Source organism: Sapajus apella, unplaced genomic scaffold (genome assembly GCF_009761245.1).
Source record: "Sapajus apella isolate SASKATOON/1434 unplaced genomic scaffold, GSC_monkey_1.0 scaffold194, whole genome shotgun sequence".
In the NCBI taxonomy this organism is placed as follows: domain Eukaryota; kingdom Metazoa; phylum Chordata; class Mammalia; order Primates; family Cebidae; genus Sapajus; species Sapajus apella.
The window spans coordinates 892,369-911,291 of NW_022437134.1; the positions used below are offsets into that span (position 1 = coordinate 892,369).

Below are 18,923 nucleotides of genomic sequence, written 5' to 3' on the forward strand. Positions count from 1 at the left end.
AGGAGCTGGGGACCCTTCATCGAATGGCTTTTATGTTCTAAACAACTTTAAAACCAGTGCCCCCCTTGCTCCCCTCCCTCCCTCCATGCCCTGCTTGTTTTGCTCGGCTGGAGGTCTGCTGGCTGTTCGGGAATCTGCCCTCGCTGGACTCTGAGGTCTGCGAGGGTGGGGCCCTCTCTCTCCCTCCTGTTGCCCTCATTACTGACACACAGCAAGGGAATATTTGTTAGAATTGCAGCCAAAGCTTCATCGAATGCGGAAGTGTGCACTCTCTGGGGTGAGGACTTCCCTCTGCAAGCAGGTGTGAGCCAGCGTCACTCGGGTGCGCTGGAGACAGCCCCCGGGCCAGCCGCTCCAGGTCTTTGGTTCTTGCTCCACATGTAATTCCTCTCTCCGTTAGAGAAATAAGATCCCCAAAGACTGTTTTGTGCTGGGCCATCACAGGGTCCTCAGGGAAGCATGGGGAAGCTTCCCACGGGGTCCCCAGCCCCACTCCTCTGCTCGGTCCCACCACTGAGGCCTCCTGGAATACAGGACAGCTGGCTGAGCAGAGGCCCCGGGAAATCCCACTGCCTGCCCTGGCAAGGGCCCCACAGGCCAGGCCGTCTGTGCTGTGCCCCTGGGGTGCCCTTATCGTGGGTCTGCTGTGGGTCCGGGGGGACACTAGCACACAGCATCTGTCTGCCCTCTTAGCCTGAGCTCCTGTGTTTTTTTTGAGATGGAGTCTCACTCTGTCACCCAGGCTGCAGTGCAGTGGCACAATCTCAGCTCACTGCAACCTCCGCCTCCTGGGTTCAAGCCATTCTCCTGCATCAGCCCCTGAGTAGCTGGGACAACAGGCACCCGCCACCACGCCCGGCTAATTTTTATATATTTTAAAAATAGAGACAGAGTTTTGCCATGTTGGCCAGGCTGGTCGTGAACTCCTGACCTCAGGTGATCCACCGGCCTTGGCCTCCCAAGTGCTGGGCTTACAGGGATAAACCACTGTGCCCGGCCTGCGCTCCCGTTTGACGGAGATCCCCTCCCTGGGAAGCTGGGATTATAGTCACATGAGAACAGGCCACGTTGCCCCATGGTTGGTCTCGGATGGGAGTGAGGGGCTGTGTGGGGGCCTTGACGGGCCACCCACTTCCCCAGACGTGTCGCTTCCCTGGAGGCTCTTTCCTCACGTATCCAGTGGGAATAATAGCACCACCTCCACGGGCCTTCGAACTCCTCCCTTGCCTGGCTCTCGGCCTCTCTCCCCCGGACTCTGCCCAGCCTCTCCCCAGCCTCCTGGCCCCAGACTCTTTCCTGTCAGCTCCTACCATAACCTCCTGCTCCAGAACATCCGCTGGCTCCCTGCCATCTGATATGGTGCCAAGCCCCATCCCAGCTCCGCCGCACACCTCTCCTGCCGCTTCCACCACATGCAGCCATCCCCAGACACCTGCCAACGCCCATGTCCTCTCCAACCAGCACCGCTGTTCCTCCTTGAGGCCTTCCCCTCCTCCATCTGAGGACGCAGAGGCGGGGGCGGTCAGGAGCTCAGACCTCAGTGCCCAGCAGGTGCCCTGCACAAGCCTGTGAGGGCCTTCATCTGTGGACCTTAGTTTTCTTGCCAGTCAGACAGGGATACTTAGAGTGTGAGCCTCAGAGTGTCGCAAGAATCAAATACTAAACGCAGAGTCTGACCGTAAATCCTGGCTATGTCAGCTGCTCTAACTGCCCCTGAAGTTTGTAATTTTGTGTTTTGTTTTTCTGAGATGGACTCTCCGTCACCCAGGCTGGAGTGCAGTGGAGTGATCTCAGCTCACTGCAACCTCATCTCCTAGGTTCAACTCATTCCTGCCTCAGCCTCATGAATAGCTGGGATTACAGGTGCCCTCCACCATGCCCGGCTAATTTTTTGTATTTTTAGTAGAGACCAAGTTTCAACATGTTGACCAGGCTAGTTTCGAACTCTCGACCTCCGAAAGTACTGAGATTACAGGTGTGAGCCACAGCACCTGGCCTGTAATTTGTACCAACATCTTTCAGTCCTTATCACCCCACGTGACACACATGTGGACGTGTCCATATGCCCATTCCTTTCACCGACAGTGAATTTTGGCATGATACGTGGGAACAGCCTAGACTCAGGGGAGCTTTTATAGGACCAGTGGCTGAGTCTTAACTGCTGTTGGGGGGAGGATGGCCAGATGTGTGGCTGGTGGTTGCATGCTTGGCTTGGTGGTCAAGTTGGATACGCTGATGGATGGCTGGATGACCAGCTGGCTGGTGGAGCAGGTGGATGGATGGATAGACACATGGATAGGTGGTTGGATATGTGGATCGGCAGCTGAGTTTGTGGACAGATGAAGGGATGTTAAGTGAATGGATGCATGGGTGGTCAAATGAATTGTGGATAGTGTGTGGATGGAAGGTAGGGAGCATGGATAGTTGGATGGATAGTCAAATGACCTGACAGATGGCTGCATGGGTGGTGAGGTGTGCGGACGGACAACTAGGAATGTGGATGTGTGGCCATATATCTGGGTGGACAGCTAAATGCATGGAAAGAATGGATCTTCGAGTGAGTGGGTGGATGAGGACAAGTGCATGGAGGGACAGCCAAGGGCATAGATGAACAGGTGGGTGGACGGATGGACAGGTGCAGGGACAGATGGAGAGGTGGGTGGGTGGATGAAGAGGTGGGTGGATGGATGGATGGGTGGGTGGATGGATGGACAGGTACAGGGATGGATGGAGAGGTGGATGGGTGGATGAACGGGTGGGTGGGTGGGTGGATGGATGGACAGATGGATGGATGAACTGGTAGGTGGGTGGATGGGTGGATGGACGGTGGATAGGTGGGTGGATGAGCGGACAGATGGAGGGATGGATGGAGAGATGGATGGATGGACAGGTGGGTGGGTGGACGGGTGGATGGGTGGGTGGACGGGTGGATGGATGGTGGATAGGTGGGTGGATGAGTGGATGGGTGGAAGGGTGGACAGATGGATGGATGGATGGACAGATAGGTGGATGGATGGGCGGATGGGTGGACGGGTGGATAGGTGGTTGGACATCTGTCCACCGTGACTGCTGTGGAAGAACAAAGTTACAACAGCAGTGATCTGGAAAGGCTGAACCTGCCTGAGGTGTGGCGCCATGCAGCCCTTGCACTGGGTCAGAGACAGCAGGTGCAGTGGGTGTGAGCAGCCCCGCCGCCCATCACCTGCTGCATCTTGTGCTCCATTTGGAGAAGGCTCTCATCCCGCTCCTGCTTCAGGCTGTGAATTTCCTCCTTCAGAGCCTCCCTCTCAGCCGCACTCTTTGCCACCAGCTCCTTCTCCTGCTCCAGCTGGCATCTGGCTACCTCCTTCTCCTCTGCCAGGGACAGACTCAGGGTCTCCTGGGCAAGGTAAAGGGATGGGTCCGGCAGGTGAGGCCAGCAGGTGTCTGTGGTCCTGAGTGAGACCTGACCTGGGGGACGCCAGGACTGATGGTCCCCAGAGGCTGTTCAGTCCAGCCAGATGCACCCCCCACACCTTCCCCTCAGGGTCGGGAGCAGGGAGCGCCTCTCTGGGTCCCAGCACCTGCCAGCCCACATTGATCTATCAGTATGTACACCATCCCTGAGTCTCTGCACTGCACCTGCCATGAAGGGGTACAAAGACACATCAAACCAGGCCTCCGGAAGCCTTGACCTGTGGGACTGCTGAAGTGGGTGTGGGGGGGTCCTTCTGCCCCCACCCGTCACACTGCACCAGATCAGCCAACAGTCCATCCAGCTTCTGCCACGAGGGAGGCCCACCCCAAATACAAACCCGAGCCCAGTGTGAGGTCCCTACAGGGAAGGCCCTGGATGCCCATTTGAACTATAAAGAGTGAGCAGGTCCTTGCCCAACCTTCCCTGGCCGGGCACCTCTGCCTCTGAGCTTGGTCTGCAAGGGCCTCCTCCTCCCAAGGGCCTGCCATTCCCTGGGACCTGGTAGCCTTCTAGGAAGCTACTGGTGGGCCTGTGGGAAGCAGACCTTCTCCCGCTGGAGCTGTGCCAGGGCCTCACGGTGGGCCGACGCCTGGCTCTCCAGGGCCAGCTGTGCCCCCCGCTCCTGCTGTGCCACCTGCTGCTGGAGCCGCCCCGTGTCCTGCCGCAGCTTCATCTCCTGGACCTCCCAGTCACTTTGTAGCTGCCTCATTTCCACTGTGGGGTGATGGGTTAAGGTGCACCAGGGCCTGGCATGCGGACCCCCGAACCCTTTGGAACCCCCGAGGGAGTGACAGCCTTGGGGGTGACAGTGGCCCGGCTCCGGGAGTGGGTGGCCAGCGCATGGCAGGGTGGGATACGCAGGGTGCAGGGTCCAGGGCTGCAGATGGAGGCCACATGCTGACCCTGTGGCCACAGCACAGTGCCCAGCCTCAGGCCGGTGCCAGCTGCAGCCTGGGCAGGGTGTTGCTGCTCCTCATGGGCCGTGGTGGCCCGATGTGCTCAGTCACCAGAGCTCCAGGCCCTCATTTGTGCCCCTGTGGGCTCCGGAGAGGGGGCGCAGAATGTGTGGGGACTGAGCTCCCCTCCAGGGGCCCCTCCATGGCTGACTTTCGGGGAACGGGCTTGGGGAGCCGCCCCTGGAGCACCTTGCAAGGCCTGCCGCACGAGTCCTGCGCTCCGGACCTCCTCCTCCACCTGCTCCTGCAGCTGCGCGGCCAGCTGCTGGGCCTGGAGGAGGCTGCTCTCCAGGGAGTCCCTCTCCGCCCTGCAAAGGAGCAGCAAGCAACGCACGTCATCCCCAAGATCCTGCCCACAAAATGCTCGCAGTAGCTCTACAGGGTGTGACTGAGGCTCAGCTAAAATGCAAATAAGTGGAAGAATGTTCTAGAAATGATGGTGCATCTTGTCTCTGGTGCAGCATACGCTGTTAACAAGGACGAGGAAACTGTTTCCTATTCTCATGCCATGAAAAGAGTCACCCCAGAAGGCCACCCCCGCATTAGACCCCCACGTGCAGCGTGGTTCCTTCGTGTGGAAAGCCTGCTTGCTGCCTTTGAGCCTGGACTGCCAGCGCCACCACACAGCAGCGCCCACTCCCGGGAGGCGAAAGACCCCACATTTCTAACAATCAGTTCATCAGGGTCCAACCGTCAGCAGCAAGGCTCATCGTCACCGTTTGCTGCCATGTGCTGGGTGTTTATCAGTGAGCAAAGCAACGCACGGAGCAACACGTACAAACAGACTCGAACACAGACGCCCACATGAACAGCAACTGAAGGTGCTCAACCCCAGACAGATGCCGTGGGGTGGGCCCTGGGCCACGGGGACCCTGGCAGCTCCTGACTGGGCCCTGCCTCCATTTCTCTTCTGTCCTTCTGCCCACTGCCACCCACTTCTTCAGGGGTAGAGCACCTCCCAGCCTCCGGGGGCTCTCCAGGGCCCGCAGACGGAGGTTCTCTGGGCTCAGGTCCGAACCCCCAGAACCCTCACTCTGCTGCACGCCACTCTGCTCCCCCTCAGCCCCTCCTCCCAGGAGTGCTCCTCATGGCCCCATCCCACACTCCCGGGCTTGAGTGCTCGCTTCGCCAGACAGCTCTTCCCCCTTCTGCATGTGGGAAACCCTCCCTTCAATCAGCCTGGAAACTCCTCCTCCTAGAGGCCTGCCTGGCCTCCTGTAGGGGATGTGGCCTCTGCCACTCAGGCATGGGACGTCTTTGCCTGAAGCCTGGGGACCTGTGTGTATGCCCAGCCTCTGTCTATGGGGACCCAGGAGCAAGTCTAGGGGCTCCGCCATTGAGGCCCTGGATTGGAGGGCTGGCCCCCGCCAGGGTGCTCCAAGCAGGGTGGGGCTGCTTGGGATGTGGGCCCGGGGGGACCTTGGTCCACCTTGCCGGCTGACAGTCGGGCCAGGACCCCGTGAAGGGAGGGAGGCCTTGGAGAGGCAGGGCCGGCTCGCAGCTGAAGATGTAGCTGATCTCAGGTACGCGTGCGAGGAGCTGCCAGTCAGGCCACGTCCTGCCTGCCCTTGCCCTCTGAGAACCTGCAGTGTGGCAGGGTACAGAAGGGAGCAGGTCCCGCTGCTGAAGGCGGTCAGGGCCTGGGGATGCTGAGAGTGGAGCCCCTTCATAAAGCCGACCGTGGGGAGGTCTCCTCAGAAACGGGGGGCCGCGGCAGGACTCCTGCACTGGATGGTCCCCAGTGTCACCCGAGAGCTCATCAACAAGGTGGCGTCCACAGTCTCCGGCCCCCTGGGCCAGTCGTGGACACACAGAGTGTGTCGGGGCAGAGGTGGCTTCAGGACAAGCCCCTCTGTCACCAGAGACTCAGCTGGCCATCAGGACACCCTGACGGTGGCCTGTGACTGAGGCTGCAGGGCTGCCATGTGCAGGGGCCCTGGGTCAGTGGCAGGGCTGAGGTGGGAGCAGCTGTTGGGGCAGGACTCAGGCTGCGGAGGGCTCTGGCCAGGGCCTGTGTTCTGGGCAGCAGACCCTGCCGGCAGGAACGGGGTCCCCACCCCTGGGCCTTGGAGCCCCCAGGGCTCAGGAGGGAGCACGGGCAGGAGCCCAGCCCACGGCAGGCGGCCTCCCTCGGTTTTCCTTCCCGACTGTGGCGCGAGCCTTCATTCGGAGGAAAGGTTTGTCTGCGAAGAAGCTCAAGGATCCCAGACTCCGGAATTCCGGGAGGAAATCTTTTCAACAAAGACACCTAACAGTGCCACAGCCAGCGGGTTTCTGCAGAGGCCGCAGGACTCAGATCACCAGCCTGCACACATCCTGTTCTTGCCTGTTCTCCCTTCCCAACCTCTGGGAGTTGCCCCGAGGGCCTCTGGGCTCACCCGCCCGCACCCTCCGCCTCGTGGTCGCCGGGCTGACCCTGCTTCTGGCTCCAGGGACGGGCGTGCTGCCCAAGCCTGGGATCAGCCCTGTGACGCCGGCTCCCAGGCAGCCCAAGGTGGCCCATGGCAGCAGCAGTTCTCAGGCCTTGTGGGGAGAAGGGTGCTCTGCGTTTGCTGGAAGGGGGACCCCTGGGTGGCTGCTGGCCATCTTGCCACCTCTCAGAGTGAGCCTGCCTGGGAATGAGATCCTCTCAGAACCAAGCCGTGCTCAGAGAATGAGAGGCAGGATTCCGAGGGCACTGTGAGAGTGCCTGAATCCAGCCATGCCTGAAGCTGGCTTTACCCTGAACTCAGCTCCGTGAGCCAGACAGTCCACAGCTGCCTTCCACGGGGTCTGAGCTGGGTTTCTGCACTTGCCACCACCTCTTTCAGGAAGGCGACCCCAGGGCTTTCACTGGGTGGACTTCTTCTAGATGCCCTCCCCCAACCCAAAGGCTCTGTGCTGGCCTCTCACTCCAGCCCAGCTCACCTGCACTCACTCCCGGTCCCATGTGATGCTGTGAGTGCCCCGTACCCTGCCACACTGCAGGCTCTTAGATGGCAGGGGCACGTGGGACGTGGCCTGACTGGCAGGTCCTTGCACACGTACCTGAGATCAGCTGCCTCTTCAGCTGCGAGCTGGCCCTGCCTCTCCAACGCCTCCCGCTGGGCCAGCAGCTGGGCCCGCTCCTCGGACAGAGCACCCTTCTCCTGCAGGGCTTGCTGCAGAGTGTCCATTTGGGCCTCCTGGTCCTGCAGGCTCTGAGCCAGCTGCTCCTCCAGGGCCTGCTTCTGGCAGGTGACCTAGGGGAGGCGGGAAGGGGACAGTCAGCAGAGAAAGAGAGTAAGCGGGTGGGCATGGGCCTCTCGAGGGGACGGACGGACTCCAGAAGAAGTGCTTTTGTGCAGCATGGCATGGAGGTGACAGTGGAAAAGGGGGGTGAACATAAGGCATATTGGACCTCAGAAGCACATGAACGTTTTTACAGTAGAGGGGGCATCCACTCAGGCACCCTGATGGAGATGGTATCGAACTGGGCACTCCCAGGTAGGAGCCATCTGTCAGTCTGAGTGACACCATTTGTCGGTCCTTCAGTGTCCAGGGGGCAGGAAGCATTGCAGAGAGATGGCAACAGAAGGTAGCAGAAAACCAGAGTGCTGCACACCAGCCCTTCCACCAAGAATGTCATCAAAGTCTGGGTGGAATGGATCACAAGAATATGTAGGAGCCCTCGGGGAGCTGAAAAGACACTGGCTGAAGGAGCTGAGATCTTGCAGGGGAGGCACAGGAACGCGCCCAGCCTCGGGGTCGCCTCTTTCCTCAAGGCATGTGCTGATTTAAGAGTTTGGGTTAAGCCGGCTGCTCATGCCTGTAACTGCAGCCCTTGGGGAGGCCAAGGTGGGTGGATTGCCTGAGGTCAAGAGTTCAGGACCGGGCCAACCAACACGGAGAAACCCCATCTCTACTAAAAGTACAAAGTTAGCCAGACATGGTGGCGCATGCCTGCCAGCCCAGCTCCTCGGGAGGCTGAGGCAGGGCGGAGGTTGTGGAGCCGAGATCGTGCCATTGCACTCCAGCCTGGGCAACAAGAGTAAAACTCTGTCTCAAAAAAAAAAGGAGAGTTTGGGCTGAAACACTGAGATGCCAGGAAGAGCTTCTGGCACTGCCATGGCCTGAGGGGGACAAAAATTAGGGTTCAGAGCCACCAAAGCAAACAGGCCCTGATAAATTTCACAAGACATCAAGTGGTATTCACAGAAAGGCTTGAGCCTAGTGGGCGTGGGGAATCAGGAACGGAGCGTCCTTCATCAACACTGAAGCTCAGCTGTGAATCATCCCGATCACTGACTGGGCTACAGACCTTCTGCCTTCACTGCCTGCCAGGGTCAAAAGGAAGTCCCGGCCGGGCATGGGGGCTCACGCCTGTAATCCCAGCACTTTGGGAGGCTGAGGCAGGCAGATCACTTGATGTCAGGGGTTCAAGACCAGCCTGGCCAACATGGTGAAACCCCATCTCTACTAAAAATATAACAATTAGCCAGACATGATGGCACATGCCTGTAATCCCAGCTATTCACGAGGCTGAGGCAGGAGAATCGCTTAAACCCAGGAGGCAGAGGTTATGGTGAGCCAAGATCATGCCACTGTGCTCCAGCCTGGGTGACAGAGTGAGACCTCTTTCTCTCCTCCACCCCCCAAAAAAGCAAACAAAAACAACATAAAAAGCAAATTATTTCTGGAAGAAGAATAGCATCATCAAGATCCTCAAATTATTTCTCTAATTTATTCTATATAAGATTGACTATTTGATCAAGACCTGCATATCAGGAGACAGGACCACATGACCAAAACACCACAGATAAGAGTGGAAAATAGACACAGAGCTTCCCAGCCTGCTCATCTAGATACTGGAGCTATCAGACACAAAGTTTAAAACGGCCGATCAATACATTCAAGAAGATGGATAGCAAGACGCAGAGTTTAGCAGCAGAACAGGATCCTGAATATAAAAAACACAATTTAAAATGCAATAACCGAAAGTGAAGAAACTCAGACAAGGGCAGACTACACAGAATGAAAGAAAGGACTGATAACCCGGCAGACAGACAACGGAACGTACTCAGACTGAATCGTAAACGGAAGGAAGGGTGGAAAACACACAAAAGGGTGTTGTATAGAGACACACAGGACAAGCTAAAAATGCACACCCATGTGGAATTAGTCTCAGGAGAGATGAGGGGGCGTGTTTGAACAGATACAGGACAAAATTTTTCCAATCTAATAAAATACTCTAGCCGCAGATTTTAAAGTGAGCTATAATCCCCTAAAAGGATAAATTAAAAGGAAAATGTCACATGCATACAACTTGGTAGAGTTTCTGAATACCAAAGATAAAGAAAAATGTCTTTAAAAAAAAACAAAGGGACACACAGCTGTGAAATGAACAAGGCTGACATTTGATCTCCGCACGGCAGTAATGGAAGCCAGAAGACAATGGAAGGAATTCATTAAACTTCTGAAAGAAAATAATGGCTATTTTAGTATTCTACGCCCAGCGAGAATATTCTTCAAAAGTAAAATCAGGACTTTCTGCTTCGGATAATGCTGAGGTAGGCTGTCGAAGACCAGCCCTCCCACCGAAGGCAGCTAGAAAAGCTGCACAGTGCACCATCCCATAATCTGTGTAAAAGCATCAGACGGATGCAGAGACGGTCAGGTCAGGTGTTCAGGTGACAGAGAGAGATACATGAACGTGAATCTGAAATCCATGAACACAACAGATTTCCCCTTTGAGGTATCTGCCAAGTCCTGAGTGACGCAGGCGGTGTAGAGCCTCAGGAGCCAAGCGCAAAGCTTTAGGCCGGGCGCAGAGGCTCACGCCTGTAATCCCAGCACTTAGGGAGGCCGAGGTGCGCACATCACCCGAGCTTGGGAGTTTGAGACCAGCCTGGCCAACATGGCAAAACCCCATCTCTACTAAAAATACAGGAACTACCCAGACGTGGTGGCGTGTGCCTGTAATCCCAGCTACCTAATTAGGAGGCTGAGGCCGGAGAATTGCTTGAACCTGGAGGCGGAGGTTGCAGTGAGCCGAGATTGCACCGCTGCACTCCAGCCTCAGTGACAGAGCGAGACTCCACTAAACAAAATGAATAAAGCTTTAGCTAAAAGACTGGGAACACGGCCTCAGGTGTCAGCAGGCTTAAGAGATTGAAGAGACGAGACGTGACTTAGACTTCGGAGATACCAAAGCGCCAGGGAATGAAAAGAAGACAGGATATCAGAGAAAAGGAAATGCCTTGAGGTAAGCCTGAGATTCTATACTGTGATTTTCTAAAATGGTGCTGCTGGCTGGCTGCGGTGGCTCACACCCATAATCCCAGCACTTTGGGAGGCTGAGGCAGGTGGGTCACTTGAACCCAGGAGTTTGCGACCAGCCTGGGCAACACAGCAAATCCCCATTTCTGCAAAAAATACAAAAATTAGCTGGGCATGGTCATGCATGCCTGTAGTCCCAGCTACTCAGGAGGCTGAGGCGGGAGGATCACTGGAGCGCAGAAGGTCGAGGCTGCAGTGAGCCGTGATCACGCCACTGCGTTCCAGCCTGGGCAGCACAGCGAGACTCTGTCTCAGAAAATAAAATATAGTAAAACAAATGGCACTGCTTTTTAAAAAGTATGAATTTTTTATGATTCATAAATAGTAAAGGACCAGGAGACGAAGAATCTGAACAGAAAAATAGCAGCTGAGAGTCTGGGAAATCAGATAGGACTTTTGAAAGTCTTATAGAATTGAGAAAACAAAGCCTGGAGTTTAAGGCTAACTAAAAAATAAGACCCCTGGTTACCACCTGAGATTTCCAATTAGGGACACGGAAGAGTCATATTATACCCTGGGATAGGCCAGACATAGACGACTCCTCACAAAAGGCTGAAATACAGTTACAAAGCAGCTGAGTCCTGGCTGGATAAAGGTGATTTATCCCGATTCTGATTTCCCAAAGTCAAAAGCAAATTCCCTCTGGAAGAAGCTTATATCATTCAAAGCCTTAAATCATCTCTATGAATTATATCTACAAAAACACAAAAGTCTGTCATTCAATCAAAAATTATTAAGCATAAAAAAATAAAATATAAAAAATTAAACAAAAAAATTAAGGATACTAGGAGACAAGTCCAAACTACTGAAAATAAATAAATAAAAGGCAATAGAAATAGTTCATTGGGGGTGCAGATGTTAGAGTTATCAAAGACTTTAAAAAGTATCATCATTACTATGTTTAAGAACATACTCAAGACGATGAAGAATGTTACCAAATAACTGAAATGTTTGTGAGAAGACGTGTGTGTGTGTGTGTGTGTGTGTGTGTGTGTGAATGGTTAAAATGCCCATTTAAAAAGCAAAAATATTAATAAAGTAACATTAGGGTTTATAACAACACATACAGAAATAAACTATACAGCAGCAAGAGTGAAAAGGATGGAGAAGATGTCTTAGTAAATGTGTGCTGCTGTAACAAAATCCCTGAGACTGGGTAATTTGTAAAGTAAGCAATGTATTAATTTATCTTCCCACCGTTCTGGAGACTGGGAAGTCCAAAGTCAAGGTGCTGGCAGGTATGGCCGTCGTCAGGATTGCTCTGTGCTTCCAAGGCTGTGCCTTGATGCTGCATTTTCCAGATGAGAAGAATGCTGCATCTTCACATGGTGAAAGGCAGAGGGAAACTGAGTCACAAATGATGCATGAAGCCTCTTTTGTAAAGGCTTTAATCTCACTGATGAGGGTGGAACCCTCGTGGCCTAATCGCCTCTTAAAGGTCCCACCTCTTAATACTATCACAATTGGTCACTAAGTTTCAACACCTACATTTTGGAGGGGACACATTAAAATCGCAGCAAGGGATAAATGGAGTGTGTGGCTGCAAATGTCTTCTATTGTTTGCAAAGTAATATAATATCCTAATATAGACTGTGCGTATCATAGCTTCAGGGTAATCACTAAAACTAACAAAGAGGAATGTAGCTAAAAACAGCCAATAGAGAACATAATATGGGTTACTAAACAAACATGCAGCTAGCCCAAAAGAACGCCGGAAAGGAAGAATGTAAAAATCTGTTTAAAATATGAGACAAAGAGATGGCAAATACCAAGCTGCAAATAAAGCACATTAACAGCTACATTAAGTGTATGTGGTCTAGTGACCACTCTAATTAAAGATGAAAGTTGTCAGAGTAAAGATAAGGACTATTTTGACACACATTTTATTTGTTAAATGTTTTATTTTTTTATTTCAATAGGTTTTTGGGGAGCAGGTGGTGTTTGGTGACATGGATCAGGTCTTTAGTGGTGATGTCTGAGATTGCGGTGTATCCATCGCCTGAGCAGTGTACACTGTATCAAAGAAGAATATATCAAAAAGAGAGAAGAGCAGACGTTTTGTGATGATAAAAAGCCAGTTCCTCATGAAGACATGAAATACTAAATACAGACACACCTAATAATAGAAATTCAGAACACACGAAGCAAAAACTGACCATGGGAAGCAACAGAAGTTCCATGATCACAGGGAGAGGCTTCAGTGTCCTTCCCTCACGAACTGATGCAGCAGGTAGACAAAACCAGCCAGTCAAAGAAACAAACCGACACACGAAAACCCAGGAAGGATGTAGAAGATTTAAACGACACTATTAAGCAACTTGATTTCACTGATATTTGTAGAACAATGCACTCAACAATAGCATAATACACATTCTCTTGACATGTTCAACATAGACAATAGAATGGATTCAAATAATACGGAGTATATCCCCGACCATGATGAAATTATATTAGAAACTGTTAACAATTTAGACATTTAGAAAATCCTATTTGGAAGTCAGGGAATTTATGTCTAAATAATCCACGGGGCCAAGAAATCACATGGGAAAAGAGAAAAGTTTGAACTGACTGATAGTAAAACACAACATGCGGAATTATTAGGATGCAGATTAAGAAACAGACATAAGGCCGGGCGCGGTGGCTCAAGCCTGTAATCCCAGCACTTTGGGAGGCCGAGGCGGGTGGATCACAAGGTCAAGAGATTGAGACCATCCTGGTCAACATGGTGAAACCCCGTCTCCACTAAAAATACAAAAAACATTAGCTGGGCATGGTGGCGCGTGCCTGTAATCCCAGCTACTCGGGAGGTTGAGGCAGGAGAATTGCCTGAACCCAGGAGGCGGAGGTTGCGGTGAGCCGAGATTGCGCCATTGCACTCCAGCCTGGGTAACAAGAGTGAAACTCCGTCTCAAAAAAAAAAGAAAAAAAAAAAAAAAGAAACAGACAGAAAACCAGATAAGAAATTGGAACAGATTATACTTCTGTTAAAGAAATTGCATTCATTCTCAAATACTTTCTCACAAAGAAAACTCCAGATTCACATTATGTCATTAGTGAATTCTGTCAAACATTTAAGAAATAAGTAATACCAATTTTATACAAACACTTTCAGGAAATAGAAGAAGAGAAACTACTTTCTAGTGTATTTTAGGGGCCCAGCACAACCCTGATTCCAAATCTGATGATTCCATGGAAAGAAAATTACAGGAATACACCTCACAAATATAGCTGAAAAAATCTTTAACAAAATATTACAAGTTGAATAAAAAATATAAAATGGATACTAACTCATGACAAAGTAGGGCTTACTTAGGTATGCAAGTTTAACATCTAATTATATATATATATGTATATATAATTCACTACATTAACAATGTAAGGAGAACAATGAGTTGCTCCTCTTAATAGTTCCAGAAAAAAGCATTTAGCAGAACCCAGTACCCATTTATAATTTAAAAAAATCAGCATACTAGGAGTGAAAGGAATCTTCCTTACTCTGATAAAGAGCATTTAAGAAAAGCCCACAGATAACATCATATTTAAGGTGAAACATCAAATTCTTTCCCCATGATTGCGTTGGGTGGAAGTATGGCCATTCTCACCATTTACAATTTTTCTCTGCAGGTCTTAGCGCAATAAAACAAGAAGAAGAAATAAAAGGTATTCAGATGAGAAAAAGGGTAAAACTGTCGTTACAGATGAATAATTACATAAACATACAACCTTAGTACTTATAAGTAAATTTGTCAGGACCACATGACTCAAAATAAACGTATGAAATTGTATTTCTATATATTAATAATGAACAATAGGAAAATGACATTAAAATAATAATATAACTCATGTTATAAGATCTAGAATTAACCTGATCAAAGATGTGCAAGAAACCTCTACACTGAAAACCATAAACATGGTTGAGAGAAATAAAGACACGGAGAGGTGGGGCTCACGCCTGTAGTCCTCGCACTTTGGGATACCGAGGTGGGTGGATCACCTGAGGTCAGGAGTTCAAGACCGGCCTGGCCATCATGGTGAAACCCCATCTTAAAAAAAAAAAAAAAAAAAAAAAAACATGGAGAGGTATACCATATTGATGGATATAATATTTGCTATATTTAAGATGTCCAGTTCCCTCAGGTTGATCTATAAATTCTAAACAATTTTAATCAAAGTACTGGAAGGCTTTTTTGCAGGGGAGGGAAGAAGAAATGGACAAGATGACTCTAAAATGTCTATGCCTGTACAAAGGACTTAGAACAGCCAAACAATCTTGAACAAGAACAAGGCGGATGTGTGTACGCTACTCAATTTCAAGACTTACTAAAAAGCTATTGTAATCAAGACAGTATGGTTTTGGTGAAAGAATGAACAGATTGATTCGCACAGATCAACAAATCCCACTTATATGATCAATTTATTTTTGAGTTGCCAGAGTTATTCAAGAATGAAAGGAGAGACTTTTTTAAAAAATGGTGCTGGAAAAACTGGAAATCAGTATGAAAAATGGTGGACCTCCGTTCTCGCATCATACCATACAGTCTGGTTCTCACACTAGTGCGCGGCAGAATGCCATGGGGGGCTGATTAAAACCCAGATTTCTGGACCCTGCCCACAGAGTTTCTGATTCAGTGAGTCAGTCTTGTGTGAGGCATGAGTATTTGCATTTTTAAGAAGTCCCCAGGTGTATCAGTCTTTTCTCACCCTGCTATAAAGAACTACCTGAGACTGGGTAATTTATTAAGAAAAGAGGTCCAATAGCCTCACAGTTCGCAGGCTTAACAGAAAGTGTGACTGGGAGACCTCAGGAAACTTACAATTATGGCAGAAGGCAAAGGGAGAAGCAGGTACCCTCTTCACACGGAGGCAGGAGAGAGGGAGGGAGAAGCGCCACACACCTTCAAACCCTCAGCTCTCGTGAGAACTCACCATTAAGACACCAGCAAGGGAGAAATCTGCCCCCATGAACAAATCACCTCCCAGCAGGCCCCTGCTCCAATTCGCCGTGACATTTAGGTGGGGACACAGATCCCAACCATGTCACCAGGCGATGTTTATGCTGCTAGTTTGGGAAGCACACATGGCAAACCCCTGCTGTACCCAGACATAAACTTGAAATGGATCACAGGATCTACACGTGAAAGCCAGGTAAGATGTAGGCGGATATCGTCTTGTCCTTGGGGTAGGCAACCGGTTTCCAGACAGAACCTAGAAAATACTAATTGTGAGACTAAAAAAAGAAATAGATACATTGGAGTTTGCCAGAGTTCGTTTTATGTCTTCCATAAAAAGTATCACTGAGAAAATGTACAGACAGCCACAACCTTGCGGAGAATATGCGCAGGCCTGTGTCTGACAAGGTACGTGCATTACGACATATAAATTCCTGTATATTCATAACCAGAATGCAAAATCCCAACTTTAAAATGGGAGAAAGATTTGACAATTAGTAAAATAAAGCACATGAATATCCAGTAAGTGATGAAAATGCGTTCAATATTTTTAGTTATCAGGGAAATGGAAATGAAAGCCTCAGGGATGTGTCACTTCACACACGCAGAAGAGCCAAAAACAAAAAAGAAACAGACGGTACCAAACATCGAGAAGGCAGAGGGGCAGCCGGAACCTTCCGGAACTGCTGGCTGCAGCAAAGTGACTGAACCCCTTTTGGAAAGCTGCTTGGCTGTTTCTGATAAAAGTTCAGCACACACCTACGCAGCGAGTGCACAGTTTTGCTCCTAAGCATTGAGTCAGGAAAAGTGAAAATATATGTATGTGATTCGTACAAGGAGGTTTATACCAGCCGTGTCACCCCCGTCCCCAACCAATCACCTCCCAGCAGGCCCCTCCTCCAATCTGACATGAAATTTGGGTGAGGACACAAATCCGAACCATAGCAGCAGGTGTGTCACATGATGCACCATGAGTCCGAGGCGTGCGCCACCACGCTCTCTGCAGGCAGGGCTCAGGCAGAGCGTTCACATCACCTGGCTGCTGGTCCCAGTGACGGGTAAAAGTACCCTTTGTGGGCAGGACCAAGGAAGGACCTTGTGGGCAGGGCCAGATGTATTGGGAACATCGTTGCTGGACAGTGCAAATGTCCAGTATCCAGTGGATGAGTAAGCAAATGTGCTTTATTCACCCCAGGGAATGTATCTATGCAGGTAAAAAGAAAGACCCAGTGATACGCTGAACAACGTGTGTGGGTGAAGGAGATTACACCGAAGCTGGACACGAAAGCGTCCGCACCCCATGGCTCCATCTGTGAGGAGCTCTAAGCAGGTGCACCCAGACCATGGCGCAGCACGTCGGAGCAGGGGCTGCCTGGGTGGGGGCCGGGGGCTTTGGGCGGTGGCCGAAGGGACACGGGGGAACCTGCTGGGCTGACAAAAATGTTCTACGTCTTGATCTTGGTGGTGGCTACACGGGTTTGCACAATTGTCAAAACTCACTAACACTGTACATGACAAATGCCAATTATACTTCAATAGCAAAAGAGGAAAAAGATGACCCCCAAAAAGCTCAAGACAGAAAACGGAAAGAGAGCTGAGCTGTCCCACATGTGACAGGCGCCGCAGAATCTGGGCCGTACATGTGACAGGCGCCGCAGAATCTGGGCCGTGGGGGCTCGAAAGCCAGCATGGATGAGCTTCTGCACGGATGAACGAGCAGGGATTGTAAAAAAACAACACTGTTTCTTTCTCCACTGAGTTGAGCTTCCTCAACAAAAGACGTTGATTGGGAACGAATGCATGGATGCAGCAATGAACGCACGGTCGCAGAGCTCAGCTGTGTGGGTGTGGCCCGGGGAGAAACAAGCTCTCCAAGGGCCTCATATGCAGACGTCGCTAGCCTGACGCCCCGGCTCCCCTGTCAAGGGGTGGGACGGAGATGGAGGCCAGGCCTGATGACAGCCTTCTCTGCAGACCCTCTCCCTGCCCCCATCCCCACCGGGAGGCCAGCACTGGGCCTGGCTGTTACCAAGACGGAAAGAGCTGGTGTGGGCATCCTGGGCCTACCTGACTCCCAGAAGTACCTTAGGCAGGACCCGCGACCCAGCCGCATCCCAGACGGCAGCAGCTGGCCCTGCAGACATCCTCACCTGGACCACCTGCTCCTGGAGCTGGGCCTTCTCTCGCCCCAGCAAGGCTGCCTGGCCCTCCAGCTGCTCCTGCCGCTGCTCCAGGCCCCTGCGCTCCGCCTGCTCCAGCGCCAGCTGCTGCTCCGCCTTTGCCAGCTGCCCCCTGGCCTGGGCCTGCTCCTGCTCCAGAGCCTTCTGCTGCTCCCGCAGCTGGTCCCGCTCCTGCTCCAGCTACCACCAGGGGTCAGGGGCTCTGCATCCAGCCCCTGCACCCTTGGGCCCTGCGGCCACCCCCCAGGCCCGCCCCAGGCACACTGTGCTCCCTCCCTTAGGCCTGGTCAGGGCCAGCCAGGCTCCTCGTCCCCAAAACCTTGGCCCAGGAGAGGGCGTGATCTGGAAGGATGGAAGGAAGGCCCAGGGCTGGAGACCCACAGCCACCCAGAAGCTTGCTCTGGCAAGTCCCCGCCCCCGCCCTTGTCTCACCTGGAGGGTCAGGTGGGTCAGCACACTCTTGTCCCGAGCCAGCCCGTCCATCAGGGTGGCCATGGCAGCCAGGGAGTCCCTCTGCTGCACGCCCTCTGACTGCAGCTGCCTCATGAGAAGCTCCAGGTCAGCATTGCTGTACTCGGCCTGGGGCAGGGAGGGGTACCGGGGAGAGACCTTCAGCTTCCAGGGCAGGTCTGCTGCTGCTGGGGAAGGAGTGAGCCCTGAGCCACGGCGGTGTGCAAGCCAGTGCTCCTGAGCAGGCATGGTGGGAAGGTCCCCACAGTCGGAGGTCTCAGGGCCACTAGTGGCTCCAGGCACTGAGGCTCCAGCCAGAGGACGTGGCTGGTGGTCTGGGGAGAGGCCACGAAGAAGCAGGCATGGCCAGCAGGGCTGAGAGCAGCCAGGCCAGGCCAGTGCCTGCTGGCGGGGACAGAGGCCTTCGGTGACTTTGGGAGCTCTGGCTGAGGGTCCCGGCAGGCAGGAGAGAGGGGGTGGGAGGCCAGGTCAGTGAGGCCAGGGTGGGGGGGGGCAGATGGGAGGGCGGAGTGGGGGGGGGCAGATGGGAGGGGGGGGGGGGGGTCGGAGGGGGGGGGGGGGGGGGAGGTGGGGGGGGTGGGGGGGGGGGGGGCGGGGGGGGGGGGGGGGGGGG

At 52.4% G+C, this 18,923-nt stretch overlaps 1 protein-coding gene across 1 annotated transcript in view; it reads right to left on the bottom strand.

Moving 5' to 3' along the window:
- The window catches only part of CROCC2 (ciliary rootlet coiled-coil, rootletin family member 2), a 78,391-nt gene that overhangs the window by 32,230 nt on the left and 27,238 nt on the right, over positions 1-18,923 (bottom strand). Inside the window, 6 exon segments of the mRNA XM_032269548.1 lie at positions 3,203-3,379; positions 4,002-4,171; positions 4,603-4,721; positions 7,441-7,634; positions 17,810-18,019; positions 18,272-18,418. Coding sequence (XP_032125439.1) covers positions 3,203-3,379; positions 4,002-4,171; positions 4,603-4,721; positions 7,441-7,634; positions 17,810-18,019; positions 18,272-18,418 — 1,017 coding nt within the window.